The 19,078-nt window shown below is 37.7% G+C and overlaps 3 protein-coding genes across 3 annotated transcripts; all 3 read right to left on the bottom strand.

The window, feature by feature from the left end:
* Nucleotides 1-316: 316 nt before the first annotated feature.
* On the bottom strand, nt 317-2,925 carry LOC128514316 (tripartite motif-containing protein 75-like). Its single transcript, XM_053488114.1, has 6 exons — nt 2,643-2,925; nt 2,355-2,450; nt 1,906-2,145; nt 1,781-1,806; nt 1,521-1,657; nt 317-1,056 (listed from the first exon to the last, which is right to left on the bottom strand). The coding sequence occupies exons 1-6, from the start codon at nt 2,874-2,876 to the stop codon at nt 431-433; spliced, it is 1,359 nt and encodes a 452-aa protein (XP_053344089.1). The 5' UTR covers nt 2,877-2,925; the 3' UTR covers nt 317-430.
* Nucleotides 2,926-8,204: 5,279 nt separating this feature from the next.
* LOC128514390 (tripartite motif-containing protein 75-like) lies at nt 8,205-11,260 on the bottom strand. The gene is made up of 6 exons (XM_053488228.1): nt 11,024-11,260; nt 10,731-10,826; nt 9,757-9,996; nt 9,636-9,661; nt 9,375-9,511; nt 8,205-8,977 (listed from the first exon to the last, which is right to left on the bottom strand). The coding sequence occupies exons 1-6, from the start codon at nt 11,216-11,218 to the stop codon at nt 8,343-8,345; spliced, it is 1,329 nt and encodes a 442-aa protein (XP_053344203.1). The 5' UTR covers nt 11,219-11,260; the 3' UTR covers nt 8,205-8,342.
* A 4,921-nt stretch (nt 11,261-16,181) lies between these two features.
* LOC128513882 (tripartite motif-containing protein 75-like) lies at nt 16,182-18,602 on the bottom strand. Its single transcript, XM_053487435.1, has 6 exons — nt 18,385-18,602; nt 18,083-18,178; nt 17,682-17,921; nt 17,561-17,586; nt 17,327-17,463; nt 16,182-16,792 (listed from the first exon to the last, which is right to left on the bottom strand). Exons 1-6 carry the CDS (start codon nt 18,586-18,588, stop codon nt 16,182-16,184), a joined length of 1,314 nt encoding a protein of 437 aa, XP_053343410.1. The 5' UTR covers nt 18,589-18,602.
* Nucleotides 18,603-19,078: the final 476 nt, after the last annotated feature.

Consider the following 19,078-nt stretch of genomic DNA (forward strand, 5'->3'; position numbering starts at 1 on the left):
TGTGAGGAAAAAAGAGTAGAATATTTAAACGTAAAGGTTTTCAAGTTCCCTTATGTATTGAGACTTTTGGTGCATCCTGTACCAAAAGCCCTTTAGGGACCGATTGATTTAAAAACTTGAATGTTGGAAAATGACTTCCACACTGGGAAAAGGTTTGTAGTAAAAGACATGGGTCTTGTAATTCTCAGCTGTAAGACAACTTTTTAGGTAACCAAAGTAAAAAAAAAAAAAAAACCTTCAAGCACCAATAAAATAAGAAAACGAGCCACAGACTGCTGTGCTATTTAAGTATTTAATACAAAAGTCAACAGTTTTACAATATTTTAGAAATAGAAATTTTACTACAAATATTTTTAATATAGTATGGTGTTGGTGTATTTTTAATAAATAGACAGTGCATCAAATAAATATACATGCTAACAAATTCATTTTAAACAAGGTCCCAATTTGAGCTCTCAGAAGACATCTCCATAGCCTCCTCACTCACTGTCTCTAAGGTCTCTGGGCTGAGAGTGCTGTCACTTTCTCTGTCATCATGATGAATCAGGTTGCAGATCTTCAGTCGTGCCATACTGTCTTTCTGTGGACGCATGCTGAACACAGGAGAAACAGAATGCTTGAACTGAGCAATAAAAGAGTGCATAATGCAGCCCGTGTTGACATTGTAGAACTTCAGTCTCTTTTTATCACAATCCAGGAAGACGCCAAGGGTTTGAACATTGCTCTCCTTAATCCTGCTGAATTCATTATTATACAGCACAGAGAGCTCGCCACCATCGCACTCCAGAATCCATGAACTCCTTTCCTGGGATAGAACTGGACCTTTACTCCGGCTTTGTTCAACTACTCCCACTTGCCACCTCTCACAGCCTCCTACATAGACCTCCCAATAATGCATTCCTTTACTGAAGCTCTGAGATGCTCTCTGGTTGACCCACGATGAACGAGAAGTATGACTGAGGTTGTCTGAAGGGCACACTGACATCTCTGTCCTGTCCTCTGAGATCTGAACATACCCTTCCCTTTTACTTTCATCCAATGTGATAGTCTCTGAAACTGCAAAAAAAAAAAAAAAATATATATATATATTAGACATTAATTATAACCTTTCATCCATAAAAATTGTTAAGGGTGGCCACATTTGACCCCTGAACTTGACCCTAAGCCCACTTGGCCCCAGAGGCGCCACATTATTGGGCTCTGACCCAAGTGTCCTACCATGTAGGAACATACGGTAAAAGGAATTTTACTGTATTATAGTGTTCAGTACCAGTCAAAGGTTATTTAGAAGGTGTGTCCAAACTTTTGACTGTGCGTATGTGTCAAATAATAGCGTCATCTTCTACCCCTTGTTGCGCATTCATTCCTGTTCCCTCCCTTATTGACGAAATTAAATCCCTATACTATACATAATGTATTATTATCATACCAAAGACATTTATCATGTCATCACTAAACTAGCTTTTATACTATAAATATCTTTATATTAACTCTGATTAAAAATATTCAAATGCACTTACATTCCCATGGCCGTGGCAGAAGCTCTTTGTTTTTTTCCACTATTTTCTTGATGGAGTTTTCCAGAGCTTTTAATCTTGTGTCATCGATTTTTAGCTTCTTTTCCACAGAGGAGTAAAACTCGTTCATTGTATGCAGGCTGCAAGAAAACCACAATGTCTTTCAGTCTCTGACTCCAAGGTTCTGGGCTAGTTCAGTTTTATTATAGTTTTAGCTTAGTTTTAGTATATGAATTAATAATTAAGATGTGCGTGTTACTCACCTGGTCTCGAATGCACTGATCTCCCCCTGCCAAAAGCAAGAGAAAGTAAAACAGGTGATTAGTTTTCTGCTGAAGCATTGCTTGTATAGTAGATTCAGACTTATTAAGGTAATAAAAATGTTTACCAGCAGGCTGGCTGGGCTTTCGCTCTCCTGTCTGCTGCTAAGCTGTTTTATGTCCTCGCTCATGGCTATGGACTTGCTTTGGTAGTTCTGCGTGTCTTCAAACAGCTGATGGAGTTGCCGCTTGATTGTTTGCTTCTGTGCATTCAAGATGAAAAAAGCCTGTTGCTGATTCTGCTCGATCAAAGTCTGCAGGGTATGGTACTCCTGCTGAAGCATCTCCTGTGTCCTGCTGCATATCTCCTGGACATTGCAATTTAAATTTGAATGAGAAATCATAATCGTAAACATAATAGGTATACGTTTTTATTATTATTATTATTATTATTATTATTATTTCGATCATGATTATTATTGTTGTTCTTGTTGCTGTTGTAATTTTGGATGTTGTTTAGCTCTTGAGTTGCATTATTGGCGTTTTTTCTTAAGGACCACCCCAAAATAAATCTCACCTCTAGCTCACGTTCTGCTGCTTCAATCCTCGGTGTCAGGTCGCCAAATTTCCTTTCTCTGGATATTAGATTCCCGGACAGTTCATTTAGTTTTTTCTGTGATACATTGAGTAAACATAAATAAAATCATTATGCATTACCCTTAATAAACATAATGATTTATTATCACTGCGACCTGAGATCTGTGATAAATATATTTATGTCTGATTTATTAGATACATATTTTTGCATAGACATTGAAAGGAGTGTTTTCTCTGATTTTAATTAAAGTGGAAAAAAAGCTCTTACCACTTGATCATGCACTGCATCCTTCAGGTCTTTCAGGCGATGGTCCCGGTGTGTGCCCTTAATCACACATTGGCTGGTGAGCGGCAGATCGCATGTGACACAGTAAAGTACTGCTGTACCTGCAACCACCGAATAGCTTGAAGAAGAGACAGATGTAGAGCTAGAGGCAGAGCTAGATGTAGAGCCTGCTCGAGACCTCTGCAAGGAGTTGTGTCTGTGGTTAAAGAAGCGCATCCTAAAGAACAGCACCCTGTGTATGTATGTGTGTGATCTCTGTGTGCGATCTGTGTGAACTGACTTCAGGAATCTGCTGTTGCTATTTTATCAAGCCTCTGGAGGAGGAGCTAAAGGGAGGGAGGGATGGAAGGGGAGATATGTGCAAGTACTTCCTGGTTTGCATGATCGTCTAGTAAAACCCTTGCGCCATCTCTCTGCTGTTACCATAAGTGATTACACACCCTGCACATACCTATGGTCTTTTAACTTTTACAGCTTTTTATTGCTTTAATTGTGAAAAAATTCAACAACCCATGCATGTATCGTGTTCCTTTAAATAATCAAGTGCCCTTGTTCATTATTATATACACACACGCACATACATACGCACAATTTAATTATATAATAACAATTAAATGCCTAATTATTGCAATTATTGAGATTATAAAATTTTTTTAATACTATTGTCACACGAATGAGGATCAGCCCTGTACTGTACTATACTCTGCTGTACCAGTGGCAGATTGAATTTCCTGCCACCACCTCTTAGTCTGACTATGGTCCCTGAAGTGACTTTAAATTTTTTGTACATAGGTTCTCTTTGCCAATTTAATAACCTTAATGAGGTAGGCTGTTGCAGACCTGATGGCAGTCCTGTGGTCATCTATGGTTTCTGAAATGACGGACTGTGATGTTCTCTGGTCAAACTCTCACCTGCGTTAAGGAGGGCTTTGCCCTCATAAGCGAAGATATACAGTATATTCAGTATATCACAGAAATATGATCAGATGATGGGGCATGGTACAGCTTTAATGCTACATTACATTTGTGTGTGCAAGATCTAATTATATGGGCACCCATTGTAGCAAAATCCACATGTTGGAAAAAAAATTGGGGAGAAAAATTTGGTTAGTCCCCAGCAACAATAAATTTGCCATCATCATATAGACAGCATCAATGAATAAGACAGAGAACTCCCATGGAAGAAAGATGGGCAAACATTTAACAGTCAAAAATAAAAAGCCTAAAGAACAATATGAATCGATCTTATTTAAAATGCTGCAACTGTTATTAATATGAATGCACACCAAACAACCCAAGGGCTACCCAAGTTATTACCCCTAACATGCTACTAGTTTTGTCCTTAACTGTGGCATTCAACCTGGTCATAATAAAGAGTTAAGCACATCATTCTCTCACCCCCATTTTTTATATTTATTGCTATAGGGTAAAATTTATATATATGATAATATTAAGTTAATAATATGAAAATATTATTAATATGATATTAATATAATATACATCACACAATTTTGGGGTTTGCCAGAAGTGTGTATAATTTTTGATATGATGGATTGTGTGCTCCGGTACTTTTCAAAAGACGTAAAAGAGCGAAAAGACGTAGACATGAGATAGCTAGTAAACATGCATGGGATGGTAAGTGCATTGAAATGCCATTTAAGCACACTTTCCTTGGGTAAAGAAAAAAAAGACTACTGAAAAAGTTTGTGCAAAGATGCTACTCCTTATTTTGAAAAGGACCTGCCTGATTCTCTGTGAGATGAACTGATGCCGTCAGAGCCGGAAGTAAGCCAAGCACCAGCTCAATGGTTTCTTACCAGCCACAAATGCACAGAAGAACCCACACCGGCACCAACTGGCTGGGTAAAGGTTAACTGGCCACCACTCCCCCACTACTGGATGTGGGGAGTGCTGTGAAGCTAGCACACCCCTCTAAGGTGCCTACAAAAACACCACCTTGCAAAGCTCTATTATTACACAGTATGCTGTAGTAATGATTGCAATCTGTTGGTGGTTCTGCAGGCTAAAGTGGACACAACGCACCTAGCCCATTCTACCCCATTCAGCGGCCACCTAGGGATAAACGGTGTCAGTAGACTGTGCTTGCAAAACCTGCCCATGCCCCGCAGATTCCGTTGCCCATCATCAGCATGCCATTTGAATGGATTGGCATGGATTTTGTTGGGCCCCTGCCCAAATTGGTAAAAGGCCACAAATATATGTTGGCGCTTGTAAATTATGCTACACGCTACCTCCCCACGCTGTCCCCCTACACAAAGGCACATCTAAAAACGTTGCTTGTGAGCTAATACAACTGAGTGGCTGATAAAGGAGATCCTCACTAATCAATTTGATGTGTGATGTGTGCCAGCTGTTGCAGAAAAATCAGATACCCACTTCAATATACAGTACCACCCGTGGACTGATGAGTTTGTGGGGCACTTTAATCAGATCCTAAAGCGCATGCTTCAGTCATGGACGAGAGCGGATGCAACTTGAACTGCTCTTCGGCTGCCATCCTCAGGGTCTGCTGAACATTACCAAAGAAGCATGGGAGGAGCAGCCTTCACCCTTCTGTCTGAGAATTTGATATGTTAAAGGCTTGCAAGATAATATCGATAATGTTCCTCCTATTGTCAAACAGCACATGCAGAAAGTGCAAGTAAAGTAGAAATGCACCTTGACTGGCCAGCCTGCCCTTTGGTCTGCATATTGCCCCAGCTACATTCCAGCAACTAATGGACATGCATAACCACTGCATATACCTGTATGTTGCTGCATACCTGGATGTTGTCATAATCCATTCGGGTAGGTGGGAGAATCATCTGTAGCATCTGAAACAAATACTCGGTACCAGAAGGTGGGTCTAACAGACAAGTGTTACTTGGGGCTAACCGAGGTACAGTACCACAGTACAGTATCCAACCCACCAAACCAAAAAGAAATGGGTGTCTTTTTGGGTCTCGCAAATTACCATCGAAAATTTGCGTCTTCTTTCATCTTTTTGGCAGCAAACCTTTCTGATCTCCTAAAAAAGGGTCTTCTGAAGAAAGTTTGCTGAACACAGAGATAATAAGCAGCATTTAACCTCAAGACCCACCTCATCAGTTTCCCCATCATCCAGAACCCCGACTTTGACTACCCATTCCTTATTCATACGGATGCATTCGAGACCGGGCTTTGGGCGTTCCTGTCTCAGGAGTTTGAGGAAGAAGAACATCCAGTCCTGTACATGAGTAAGAATCTATCAACTGTTGAATGCACCTATGCAACAATAGAGAGGGAGGCTCTTGCCATTAAGTGGGCAGTAGAGGTTTAGCTTAGCTATTATCTAAAGGGCGGCATTTTATGTTGCCGACTGATCATGCACCTCTACAATGGTTGGCAAAAGCTAAGAACACCAACACCCAAATAACATGCTGGTTCCTCTCACTACAGGACTTCAACACAGAAACCCAGATGCCCTCTCATGACGACATGCCCTGTACTTGATAGCTAAAGCTAAAGAATGGGTGTTGTGATGTGGGATAACAGTAAGTCGAGGCACTTATTGCACACACATCACACACACGGCATAAGCCATGCAAACTTGCGTACAGTCGCAGTGTGTCTGACAAAGGGGCAGGGCACCCTAATTTACTGGACTGGAGAAAAATCTGAGGACGTCATGTTCCCACTGCTTGCAGCCCATAAAGGAGCCTGCCCACTTCCACTCAGTGAGTAGAGAGTATCTTTGTGTTTACTCACACGCATCTCCTGTCTCTATAGATTCAATGCTCTCCGAGCCTAATTCACTAAGAAGAAAGCTGCTGGCCTCGCACGGACTCCGCTGTCTCTGCCTGCCCCATGCCACCTGCTCAGCACCGCTTGTCTCAACTGCTCTGTGCGCCTTAGTGTGACACAGATGACACTGTGCTACCTGAACGCTGACCCATGGACACATGCCACTCACCCAAGAAACTTCAAAACCACATTGTTTTTAGTAAGCGTAACTATATTAAGAACACATACATTTGAGCTGCATCAAAGGGTGCTTAATAAAACAACTGTTCATGATTGTGACTTCTGGTTCCCTTGTGCTCCATCCATTTGTCAGACATGCTACAAAAATTTTAAATATCCTGACTCGCACAGTCTACACAGATGTTGAAATATGTCTATTACCTGAACTCCAAGAAACATTTATGTGGGCTCTAATCTGAGGTTCCAAGGCTGGTCATTCTAATACAAAGAGGTAGCCCTTGGTCTTACTTTCTTGGGACAGTCCTCATGAGAGCCAGTTTCATAGTGTTTAATGGTTTTGGTGATTACGCTTTAAGATACAGTACAATGTTTGAGAGATTTTCAGATTGACGGACCTTCAATTCTTAAAGTAATGATGTACTGTCTTTTCTCTTTACTTTAGAGTGTTACTTGCCAAAATATGGATTTGGTTAGTATTTGCAGTAGCATTAATTTGGCTATTTACACTGTAACAATCCTTTCTCTGCACAGGGCAAATAATGGTATAAAGCACATAAACAAAGTAACTCTCAACAAGACACACAACCAAGACACGTTATTATCCTGGGTGAAGAGGTTGGGGTTGTGGACAACTACAAGCAATTGAGTGTTCACTTGAACAGGCGCTGTGTGTAAGATGGGGTTGAGCAGATTTTGTTTTTTTCGGAGGAAGCTCAGATCCTTCAACATATGCAGCAGAATGCTAAAAATTAGCAGTTTTATCAGTCTGTTATGGCTAGTGCTCTTTATAGTGATGTCGTCTGCTGGAGGAACAGCATCAGCCCGGGATGCAAGCAAGATAAATAAAATCATCTGCAAGGCTGAACACATAATCCAACACAAACTTGACAGGTTGAAAACAGAAAGGGACAACAGGCAAACAGTCAACCATTGAAAATCCATCACACCCACTACATTATCCTATACAGAGGCAGCGGAGCGCATTCTCTAACCGACTGATCTAGCTCCGCTGTCACGAATAGTGGTTCAGGAAATCATTCCTAATGTTCTCCATTGCACTGTAGAACAACTCATCTCTATATAACAGAAGTAAATAGCAACTTATATGTATCCCATTACTCGCCGTCACTTTACTCACACTTTATGCACACTGACAATTTGCAAATTTTACTCTTTTTCTTATTTTGACTCGCCAGTTTGCCTGTTTTTTTTTCTATATAAAATCTGCAATAGTGTATTAATTTATATATGTTACTGTACAATTATTCTTTTTACCCCTTTACCTTTACAACTTTTTGTGTAACCTGCTGCTGCTTATTTTCCCCTTACGAGATCAGTAAAGTCTGTGTGTCTAACTAATTGAAAACCATTCCAGATAAGTCCTGGATGAATCTGATGAAAAAATGTCACAAATGTGCCGAGCTGTCATCAAATGTGAATGTAGCTACTTTGGAAAATCTAGACTATAAAACATAGTCTGGGTTCTTTAACACATTTTTGTTTACTTCATAATTCAAAAATAAATGTCTTTAGTATCAATGAAAAATAAAGAGTCAATTTTGCTATTACTGACAAATTTAATAAAACAGACATTTTAAATGGTACTTAATAAAATAGGATTTAATAAATAGGATTTACTAATATTTTCTTTCAAGGTATAAAAGTATTTTTTATAAATAGACATTACATCAAATAAAATATACATGCTAACACACTTTTTTAAACAAGGTCCCAATTTAAACTCTCAGAAGTCATCTCTATACCCTCCTCACTCACTGCCTCTGAGGTCTCTGGATCGGGAGTTGTGTCACTTTCTCTGTCATCATGATCAAGCAGGTTGCAAATCTTCAGTCGTGCGATACTGTCTTTCTGTGGACGTATGCTGAACAAAGGATAGACAGAATGTTTGAACTTGGCAATAAACGAGTACATAATGCAGCCTGTATTGACATTGTAGAACTTCAGTCGCCCTTTATCGTAATCCAGGAACACTCCAAGGGTTTGAACATTGCTCTCCTTGACCCTGCTGAAATTGTTGCTGTGAAGTGCTGAGAGCTCGTCACTATCACACTCCAGAACCCATGAACTTTTTTCCTGGGATAGAGCTGGACTTTGAGGGCCTTTACTCTGTCTTTGTTCTACTACTCCTACTTGCCAGATCTCACAGCCTCCTACGTACACTTCCCAGTAATGAAGGCCTTTACTGAAGCTCTGAGATGCCTGCACGTTAATCCATGATGAACAAGCAGTATGGCTGAGGTCATCTGGAGGGCACACTATCATCTCTGTCTTGCCCTCTGAAATCTGCACATATTTTGGCGTTTTACTCTCATCCAAAGTGATATTCTCTAAAACTGTCAAAAATAAAAGAGATACTTCATTAGAGAGATTAAAAGAGACATTCATTCTAAACTTTCATCCATATGAATAGGTTACTCAATTCTTAAACGTGCCACTACTGGGTCCTTTAAAGGCTGACCCCAGGCTCTGAACTGAACTTCCTAATGCTGGGATATATGCCTACAGGAATTTCAATGTACTGTAATGAATATGTGACAAATAAGATATTTTCTGACAAATAGGATTTTTCATTTCTTGTTACACCTTGATTCTTGTCTTTTAACTTTTGCCTAAATTAAATACCTACACACTTGTATTATTGTCATTCAACAGACATTTCAGATGTAGCTACTCAACTAGCTTTTAATAACTATTTATTGAGTCTGATTAATATGATCTAAATTCACTTACATTCCCATGGCCGTGGCAGAAGCTCTTTATTTTTTTCCACTATTTTCTTGATGGAGTTTTCCAGAGCTTTTAATCTTGTGTCATCGACTTTAAGCTTCTTTTCCACAGAGGAGTAAAACTCGTTCATTGTATGCAGGCTGCAAGAAAACCACAATGTCTTTCAATCTCTGACTCCAAAGTTTTGGGCTATCTTAGCTTTATGAACTGAACAGCTGATAAATTAATAAAAAGGATGTTAGGGAGAGTGTGTGTGACACCCACCTGGTCTCAATTGCATTGATCTCCCCCTGCAGAAAGCAAATAGAAAGGAAAGCAAGTAATTAGTATTGTTCTAAAATGTTGCTTTTATAGTAACTTAAAGTTAAAGTAATGAAGTGATTACAAGCAGACTGGCTGGATTCTCGCTCTCCTCTTTGCTCCTAAGCTGTTTTATGTTCTCGATCATGACTGTGGACTTGCTATGGTAGTTCTGTGTGTCCTCGAGCAGCTGATAGAGCTGCTGCTTGATCGTTTGCTTCTGTGCATTCAGGATGAAAAAAGCCTGCTGACGATTCTGCTCAATCAAAGTCTGCAGGGTATGGAACTCCTGCTGAAGGGTCTCCTGTGTCCTGCTGCACATCTCCTGGACATCGCAGGGAATTTAAATGAGCATTTATAATCACAGGCACAATAAGTACATTTTATGTATTTCTTTTAAAACTGCTTATCTTTAATTTTCTGGAACATTATCATATTTTTTTTTTTAAACAAAGGGAAACACAAAAGAAATCCTTTTTTAGAAAAAAAAAAAAAGAAATCCCAATGAGTGTGATCTATTTGGAAAGCTGCATTAGGGTATTGAACATAAATATACTTAAAGAAAGTATTGACTCATAACAAAAAAATAAATATGAAATGATGAATGATACAGAGCAGACATATTTTAATACATTATAAACAATTAAAAATTACGTATTTCAGTTGAAAAAAATTGGATGTTAAACTAATTCGTGTGCAACTACTTAAATATAAGTAAATACTTTACCAAATTAATTTCATGAGTAAAATAGACATATTAATATGTAAAACACAACACAAGACGAGAATATTTTTTGAGTGTAATAACAACACTACTACTACTAATACTGTAATAATAATAATAATAATAATAATAATAATAATAATAATAATAATAACAGTATATAGTCGTTATTATATCATTTTGTTGATACAAAAATAACCCTATTATCATTAATATTTTTTATTATTACTACTACATTTATTCATTCATTAATTATTATTATTATTATTATGATTATTGAAGTTTTTGTATTTCTTGGATGGCACTGCCATTACCGAACCTTCTTTTAATCTCACCTCGAGTTCTCGCTCCGCTGCTTCAATCCTTGGTGTAAGGTCTCCAAACTTCCTTTCTCTGGATCTCAGGTCATCGGAAAGTTTGTGTAGTTTTTTCTATGATACATTAAGTGAAGGTGAATGAACACAACGAAGCATTCTCATTGATAAACATACAGGTTCATTATCCTTCATGATCCGGCACCTGTGGTTATATAATTAGGTCTATATTGATCAGATACAACTTCATGCAAAGACATCGTGAGAAGTGTTTCTTTTCTTCGAATTACGAATAAACGGCAAACAGCTCTTACCACTTCATCGCGCACTGCGTCCTTTAAGTCCTTCAGTTGATGATCCTGGTGTGTGCCCTTAATGACACAGCGGCTGCAAAGTGACTGATCACAGGTGGCGCAGTAAAGTACCGCGGAACCCGCAAACACCGGACAGCACGAGGAAGCAGAGCTCGCCGGTGGCGCAGAGGAGCGTTTGGGTGGAAATGGGCGCATTATGGCAACTGCCTGTGTACGACCTGCGTGTTTGTGTATTGTCTGTGTGAACTGACCTTAGGGATCCGCTGATGCAATTTTATCAAGCCTCAGGAGGAGGAACTAAAGGGTGGAGGACATGAATACGCACTTTGTGATTCATGTAATTTGTATTAATGATTAGTAACACCATTGCGCCATCTTGCTGCTTTTATCACAGATGATTATACACCCCTCACATACCTATAATATTTTCTTTTTCTTTTTTTTTTAAACTTTTTTGTTTTTATTTTAGGGGCCCTGAACTCCACCAATTTTTTAATTTTTTTATTTTTTCCGTTATGATATGAAACACTGGATATGAAGGTTAGCAAGCATAACATAAGAAATGTTAACTTATACAGTTAGTGTTATATTTGACTATTGTACCTACTAGTACACAATATTACGAAGAGATAACAGCTGCATATCTTTATCTTTTTACCATTTTCTATCCTTTTATCCTAAAAAAAATCTTAATTCTTAAATATAACCCAATGCCTTTTTTTCCCCTTCTTTTTATTTGACGAGCATGAGGACATGACACACTCCCAATTAAGAGTCAGGACTATGTTAAATAATTTCCTCCGGGGTGGTTATAAATTATTTTTTTAGGATTTGACACAAAACAGAAGAATGTGTTTAAAACAGAACAATACAGTATATATTCAAAGTATTATGAATGACCTGTGACATTTCGTTGTGTGAGTGATTTTACTAACCGCCATGTTGTATAAAGTTACGCTTTTTTTCTGAGGTGACCCGAGGTGAACCCCTTTTTTTTTTTGCCAGCTTGTACTCCTGAATGAGAGAGCTTCACAGTCAGTCCCCTGCCTTTCTCTCACATCAGGGCAATAACTCACTCATTTTCTTTACCGCTTTATTTTGTATTCAGGGTAATTTGGAATGCCAGTTAGATTAACCTGGATATATTTGGACTGTAGGAGGAAACCGGAGTACCTGCAGAAAACCCACCAAGCACGGGGAGAACATGCACACAGAGATGGGAATCGGGCCTGGCCGGGAACCCGAACCCTGGAGGTGCAAGGTGACAGTGCTAACCACTACACCACTGTGCCGCCTTAGGGCAATAACGTGCAACAATATTTTAGTTTCAAAATAGGGAATGATTCCATATTTTATGGGACAATTACCAACCCTACTGTAATTGCATACAGTCAAAATGCAAAAAACAAAACAAACAATTCCTTTTAACTATACTCTCTCTCTCTCTCTCTCTCCGTCTCTCTCTCTCTCTCTCTCTCTCTCTCTCTATATATATATATATATATATATATATATATAAAACTCACACACACATATATATAAAACAAATACACGCCTACATTTGACTAATACATGCCTTCAATTTCCAGTCCGCCTCACCTTCGACATGACCAAAAAGAACACGGGCAGGGACAGGGGAAATCCCATGTCTCTCCCATGGTCTATTGTACTGTATGTCACATGTTCAAGATTGGCCAAACCAAAAAATCTTTAAACATTAATGCCCAATAGCCAAATTGAAAATATTGTTTATCTCAAGGCGTCAGCTAAAAAGTTAGCTTTTTATCATTGCAGTGTTTGTTGTCACTATCTTTTAGTTCTTTCAAATACATTGTTTGTAGTTGTAGAATACCATTTGTTCAATTTTAATAAAACTTTGCAATACTTTACATGTTAAGTCAATAAACATCATTAAATATATAAGCGTTCTGTCTTTTCCTTTGCACTTAAACTAGAGATGTATGCGGATGGAGTCACAGGTAACCTCTAGTATATAAAACAAATTTAGTTTAACGAGTGTTAAATACCACCTCAGAAAACTAAATACCACCGCAAAACAACTACTCAGCCGTGCTGACAAAAAAATCCCCCCTGTGTCAGGTTTATTTTCATTTCATTATGATCAGTGCATTAAATCCTACAAAAAGTGATTTGCACATAAAAAAAATAATAATTCAACACCCATAGTGGCTTCGTGAACATTAATACTTGCTCTGAAAAATAAAAATGTCAACAAAATCAACAACATTCTATGAGAGCTGCAGACATAACAAATATAGATTTATTCTAAAAACACGGAGCATTTGCAATAACATATAATATACACTGGGCTTGCATTTTATATTAAAGGTGATATGTGAATTTGTTAATTTTCAGTTAGGTCCACATTTTTAGTATGCACACATGATAAATTCTAAAAAAAAAAAAACACCTCAACAAAATCGACAACCACATTCTAAACGAGCTGCCTGGACTTTGCTTTATACATAAAAATTGGTTAATATGGTTATCGACTAAGAAGAAGCCATTAACTACCCTATAGAATTTTTTTATTCTTTGGAGCTGCCCAGGATTCCAACACATCTATTAAATTTAAAAGTGGGATCACTTATTATGTTGCTGTGGAATTTGGATCCCCCAAAACTGTGCAGAAGAACAAGACTCTGCAAACTTATGGCCAACTTTATTTAAGTAACTATTCTGAACGCTAAAGGACCGTGATAAAGGAGACAACGTTTTCATTCCCAGAGCGTTCCACAAGACGACCAAATTTTTAATAAACGAGCGAGTCTTGATATATGAGTACCGAGTATCATCGAGTATCATGTACATGCATGTGCTTCTTGTTTTAATGCGGAGCGACACATGATAATAACTGAGCCAATGGTTGCTCTCGTGCGCTGAGGAATTGTGTGTAATTGTCTCCCATGCTCGGTCTCAGTGTGCGTGCGTCACTCGCATAGTCAACATCCATGTGTGCGTGTACTGTTTACTATAACACTGTGAAGCATCTTTTATTTTGTTTGTGCCAAACAAAAATTATTGTTTATTCCAAAAAATTGGAATAGTTAAGATCATATATAGTACATTAGAATTTTATTATTGAAGTGTTTGTTGTTTTAATCTTTCAGTATTTTTAAATACACTGTTTGTAGTTATGGAATACAATTTGTTTAATATTAATAAAGCTTTGCAATACTTAACATGTTAAGTCCGTAAACATAATTAATTATATAGATGTTCTGTTCTTCCCCTTGCACTCAAACAAGAGATGTATGCAGACAGAGCCGCAGGTAACCTCTAGTATATAAAACTATTTTAGTCTGACCAGTGTTTGAACAGGTTGTTCTGTCACAGGCGTGTCCACCAGGTGGCACAATACCCCCTCAGAAAAGTTTGCAAAACAACCAATTAGCTGTGTAGATGGAAAATTCCACAAAAAGTGTTCACGGATATAAACCAATTAGAAGTTTGTAATGTTGTCATTAGTCAACAAAATTATAGAAAAAGTGTTACACAGATATTTCAACAAAATTTCATAAACAGCAGTGGCTTTGTAAATGCGAAATTCTCTCTCAGAAAAATGAAAAATGTCAACAAAATCAACAACATTCTACGAGAGTTGCAGACACAATATTATTTTATTTATTTTATAAACACAAGGAGCACTTGCTTAACAGCTTATTTAAAACTTAATATGAAACAACCACTTATACACTGGGAAATGGCTTGCAGTTTATATAAAAAATTATGTGAGTTTGTTAATTTTCAGTTAGATCATCCTTTTTACATAGTATGCACTTGATAAATTCTAAAAAAGAGCTATTAATATACCAATTTTTAATTATATAGGAGCTCTCTTCTTTCTCCTGCAATTAAACTAGATATGTACACTGACAGAGCTGCAGGTAACCTCCTAGTATATAAAACAAATTTTGTTTGACAGATAGGTCCATCACAGGTGTGATGAGACACTGCCACTGTATCAGGCATATTTTAAATTTTATCTGACTTATGCATATTGTCAGTCAGTCAACAAAATCAGTCAACAAAATTATACAAAACATGTTCACAAATATTTCAACAAAATTCCAAGACCAGCAGTGGCTTTGTGAATGAGCAATTCCCTCACCAAAAATAAAAACCTATACAAAATCAGCAACATTATTCTATAATGGCTGCCTGGACTTTGCTCTATACATACAAATTAGTTGATATTGTTATTGATTAAGAAGAAGCCATTAACTACCCTATGGAATTTTTTTATTCTTTTGACCTGGCCAGAATTCCACCACATCTGTTACATTTAAAAGTGGAATTACTTATCATGTTGTTATAAAATTTTGGTTCCCAGAAACTGTGCAATGGAACAAGACTCTGCATCAGCAAACTAATGGCCAACTTTACTCAAGTATCTAGAGTATCTAACCAGTAGAGGTAAAGGAGTCAACGTTTTCATTCCAGTATCTCACTCATACTCAGCAACATGCCATTTGACTAACACACACCTTAAATTTCCTGTTTGCCTCACCTTTGCCATGATCATAAGCAAAAGTTAAGGGCAATCCCTTAAAGATGTTGGCATCAACTTACTGTAGAAAGCCCATGGTTCTCCCATGGTCATGTGTATGTCACATGTTTAAAAGTGGGCACACCAAGAAATCTTTACATATACATGCCCAGTTAAAAATATTGTTTATCCCAAGTATTCAAGACTTAAAAAGTTTCCACGGATAATTTCACAAAATTCCAAGAACCACAGCGGCTTCGTGAACACGTCATTCACACTACGAAAAATTTAAATGTCAACAAAAACAACATCATTTTAGCTGCAGACACAACAAATAGTGATTTATTATAAAAATACAAGGATCACTTACAGTAACAGCTTATTTATATGAAACAACAACTTATACACTGAAAAATGATTCATTCTTAGTAAGGTCAATCTTTTACTGTAGGTATGCAGACTTGATGAAAAAAAAAAGAACAGGAAATTGTGCCAGAGTCCATTTTGCTATCAGTGATACAGTTTTTTTTTTTTTTTACAGTTCTTGATATAAATATATAGGAAATACTAATATTTTTCATATGGTCTAAGTGTACTTTTAATAAATAGACAGTATATGAAATAAATGTACATGCTAAAACACTTATTTTAAACTAAAGTCTCCTGAGGCATCCCTATACCCTCCTCACTTACTGTCTCATAGGTGTTTGTATACAGTGCGTTGTCATCATGATTGATCAAGTTGCAGATCTTCAGTCGTGCCATACTGTCTTTCTGTGGACGCATGCTGAACACAGGACAAACAGAATGCTTGAACTTAACAATAAATGAGTGCAGAATGCAGCCTGTATTGACATTGTAGAATTTCAGTTCCTTGCTATCACAATCGAGGAACACGCCAAGGGTTTGAACATTGCTCTCCTTAATCCTGCTGAATTCGTTGTTGTGCAGCACAGAGAGCTCGCCACCATCACACTCCAGAACCCATGAACTTCTCTCCTGGGACAGGGCTAAAATGTGGATGCCTTTGCCCCGGCTTTGTTCCAATACTCCCACTTGCCAGCTTTCACAGCCTCCTACATCCACCTCCCAGTAATGCAGGCCTTTACTGAAGCTCTGAGATGCTTGCTGGTTGATCCATGATAACCAAGAAGCATGACTGAGGTTGTCTAAAGGGCACACTGACATCTCTGTCTTGTCCTCTGAAATCTGAACATACCTTTCACTTTTACTCTTATCTAACGCGATAGTCTCTGAAACTAAAGAAACATAAAAAACTTAATTAGACATTAATTATAAACTTTTATCCATAAGGGGTAATTTCCCAATTGTTAAAGATGGCCCCATTTAATCCTTGATCTTGACCCCTTGCTCACTCAGCTCCATTTAGAGTTACTATCCTCAAAAATCACAAATAAAAAAAACATTTAAAATGGTTTACAAATGATTTACAGAGCATAAGTACCAAACACATCTGAATATCCAACTGTTTAAAGATTATTGCAGATTTTCAATGCCTTCAGGATTGTTTTACCATGTAGAAATACATATGGAACATACATATGGAATTAAAATGTGTGAACAAAGTTTTGACTGTACATGACAAATAATAGCATCATCTTCTACCCCTTTTTGCACATTCATTCCTGTTCCCTCTCTTATTGAGAGAATTAAATCCCTACACTCTTCAACTGTAATATTGTCATACCAAAGACATTTCTCATATTATTACTGAACTAGCTTTTATAAATATCTTTATATTAACTTAATAAAAAATATCCAAATGCACTTACATTCCCATGGCCGAGGCAGAAGCTCTTTGTTTTTTTCCACTATTTTCTTGACTGAGTTTTCCAGAGCTTTTAGTCTTGTGTCATCGACTTTAAGTTTCTTTTCCAGAGAGGAGTAAAACTTGTTTATTGTATGCAGGCTGCAAGAAAACCCCAATGTCTTTAAATCTCTGACTCCAAGGTTCTGGGATTGAATTGAATTTAATTGAATTGAATTAAGATGTGTGTGTGACTCACTTGGTTTTAATTGTGTTGATCTCCCCCTTTAGAAAGCAAGTAAAAAGCAGGTGATTAGTTTTGTGCTGAAGCATTGCTTTTATAGTAGATCCAAACTAATTGAGGTAATAAAAAAGTGTACCAGCAGGCTGGCTGGTTTTTCATGCTCCTGTCTGCTGATAAGTTCTTTTATGTCCTCACTCATGGCTGTGGACTTGCTCTGGTAGTTCTGTGTGTCCTCAAGTAGCTGATAGAGTTGCCGCTTGATCATTTGCTTTTGTGCATTCAGGATGAAGAAAGCCTGCTGCTGATTCTGCTCGATCAAAGTCTGCAGGATATGGTACTCCTGCTGAAGCGTCTCCTGTGTCCTGCTGCATATCTTCTGGACATCAAAGCGAATTTAAAGGAGCAATCATAATCACAGACATAATAGTTATATGGTTTTTAATTTTTATTATTATTATTATTATTATTATTATTATTATTATTATTATTGTTGTTGTAATGTTTCTTTCCTGAGGAACACCCAGAGATAAATCTCACCTCCAGCTCGCGCTCTGCTGCTGCAATCCTTGGTGTCAGGTCACCAAACTTCCTTTCTCTGGATGTCAGATTCCCGGACATTTCATTTAGTTTTTTCTGTGATACATTAAGTAAAGATAAATAAACGTCGTTATGCATTACCCTTCATAAACATAAAGACTTGTTATCATAAATTATCATTGCGACCTTTGGTATGTAATACATATATTTATTTCTGATTTATTAGATAAATAGTGTTGCATAGACACTGGAAGAAGTGTTTTCCCCTATTTCAATTAAAGTGGGAAAAAAAAAACTCTTACCACTTGATCGTGCACTACATCCTTCAGGTCTTTCAGGTGATGATCCTGGTGTGTGCCCTTAATTACACATTGGCTGCTGAGCGGCTGATCGCATGTGAGGCAGTAAAGTACAGCTGAACCAGCATCCAGCAAATAGGTCGAAGAAGAGCTGGAGTTATAGCTAGAGTTAGAGCTAAAGTTAGAGCTAGAGGCATAGCTATACATAGAGCCCGGCCGGTCCCTCTGCACAGAGTAGTGTTCGCGCATCCTGTCTTGATGAATCAAAGAACAGCACCCTGTATGCAATATATGTGTGCGTGTATATGTATGTGTGTAATCTCTGTGTGTGATCTGTGTGTACTGACTTCAGGAATCTGCTTTTGCTATTTTATAAAGAGGAACTGAAGGGTAGAGGATATGTGCATGTACTTCCTGGTTAGGATTATCAGCTAAAAAACCTTGCATTATCTCTCTGCTGTTACCCTAGGTGATTACACACCCTGCACATACCTATGTCCTTTAATTTTTCTTTTTAAACTTTCTTGATGTTTTAATTGTGCACAAAAATGTAATTGTGTTAAAGGGGAGAGAGGGGGAGGGGGGAACACCAAGAGAAATTCCTGGAACATTCAACAACCCACGCATGTTCTGTGGTAGTTTCTGTGGTCTTTAAATGATTAAGAGCCCTTTTCATTCTTAAAATTATACACACACA

The sequence above is a fragment of the Clarias gariepinus genome, chromosome 26 (genome assembly GCF_024256425.1).
Source record: "Clarias gariepinus isolate MV-2021 ecotype Netherlands chromosome 26, CGAR_prim_01v2, whole genome shotgun sequence".
Taxonomy (NCBI): domain Eukaryota; kingdom Metazoa; phylum Chordata; class Actinopteri; order Siluriformes; family Clariidae; genus Clarias; species Clarias gariepinus.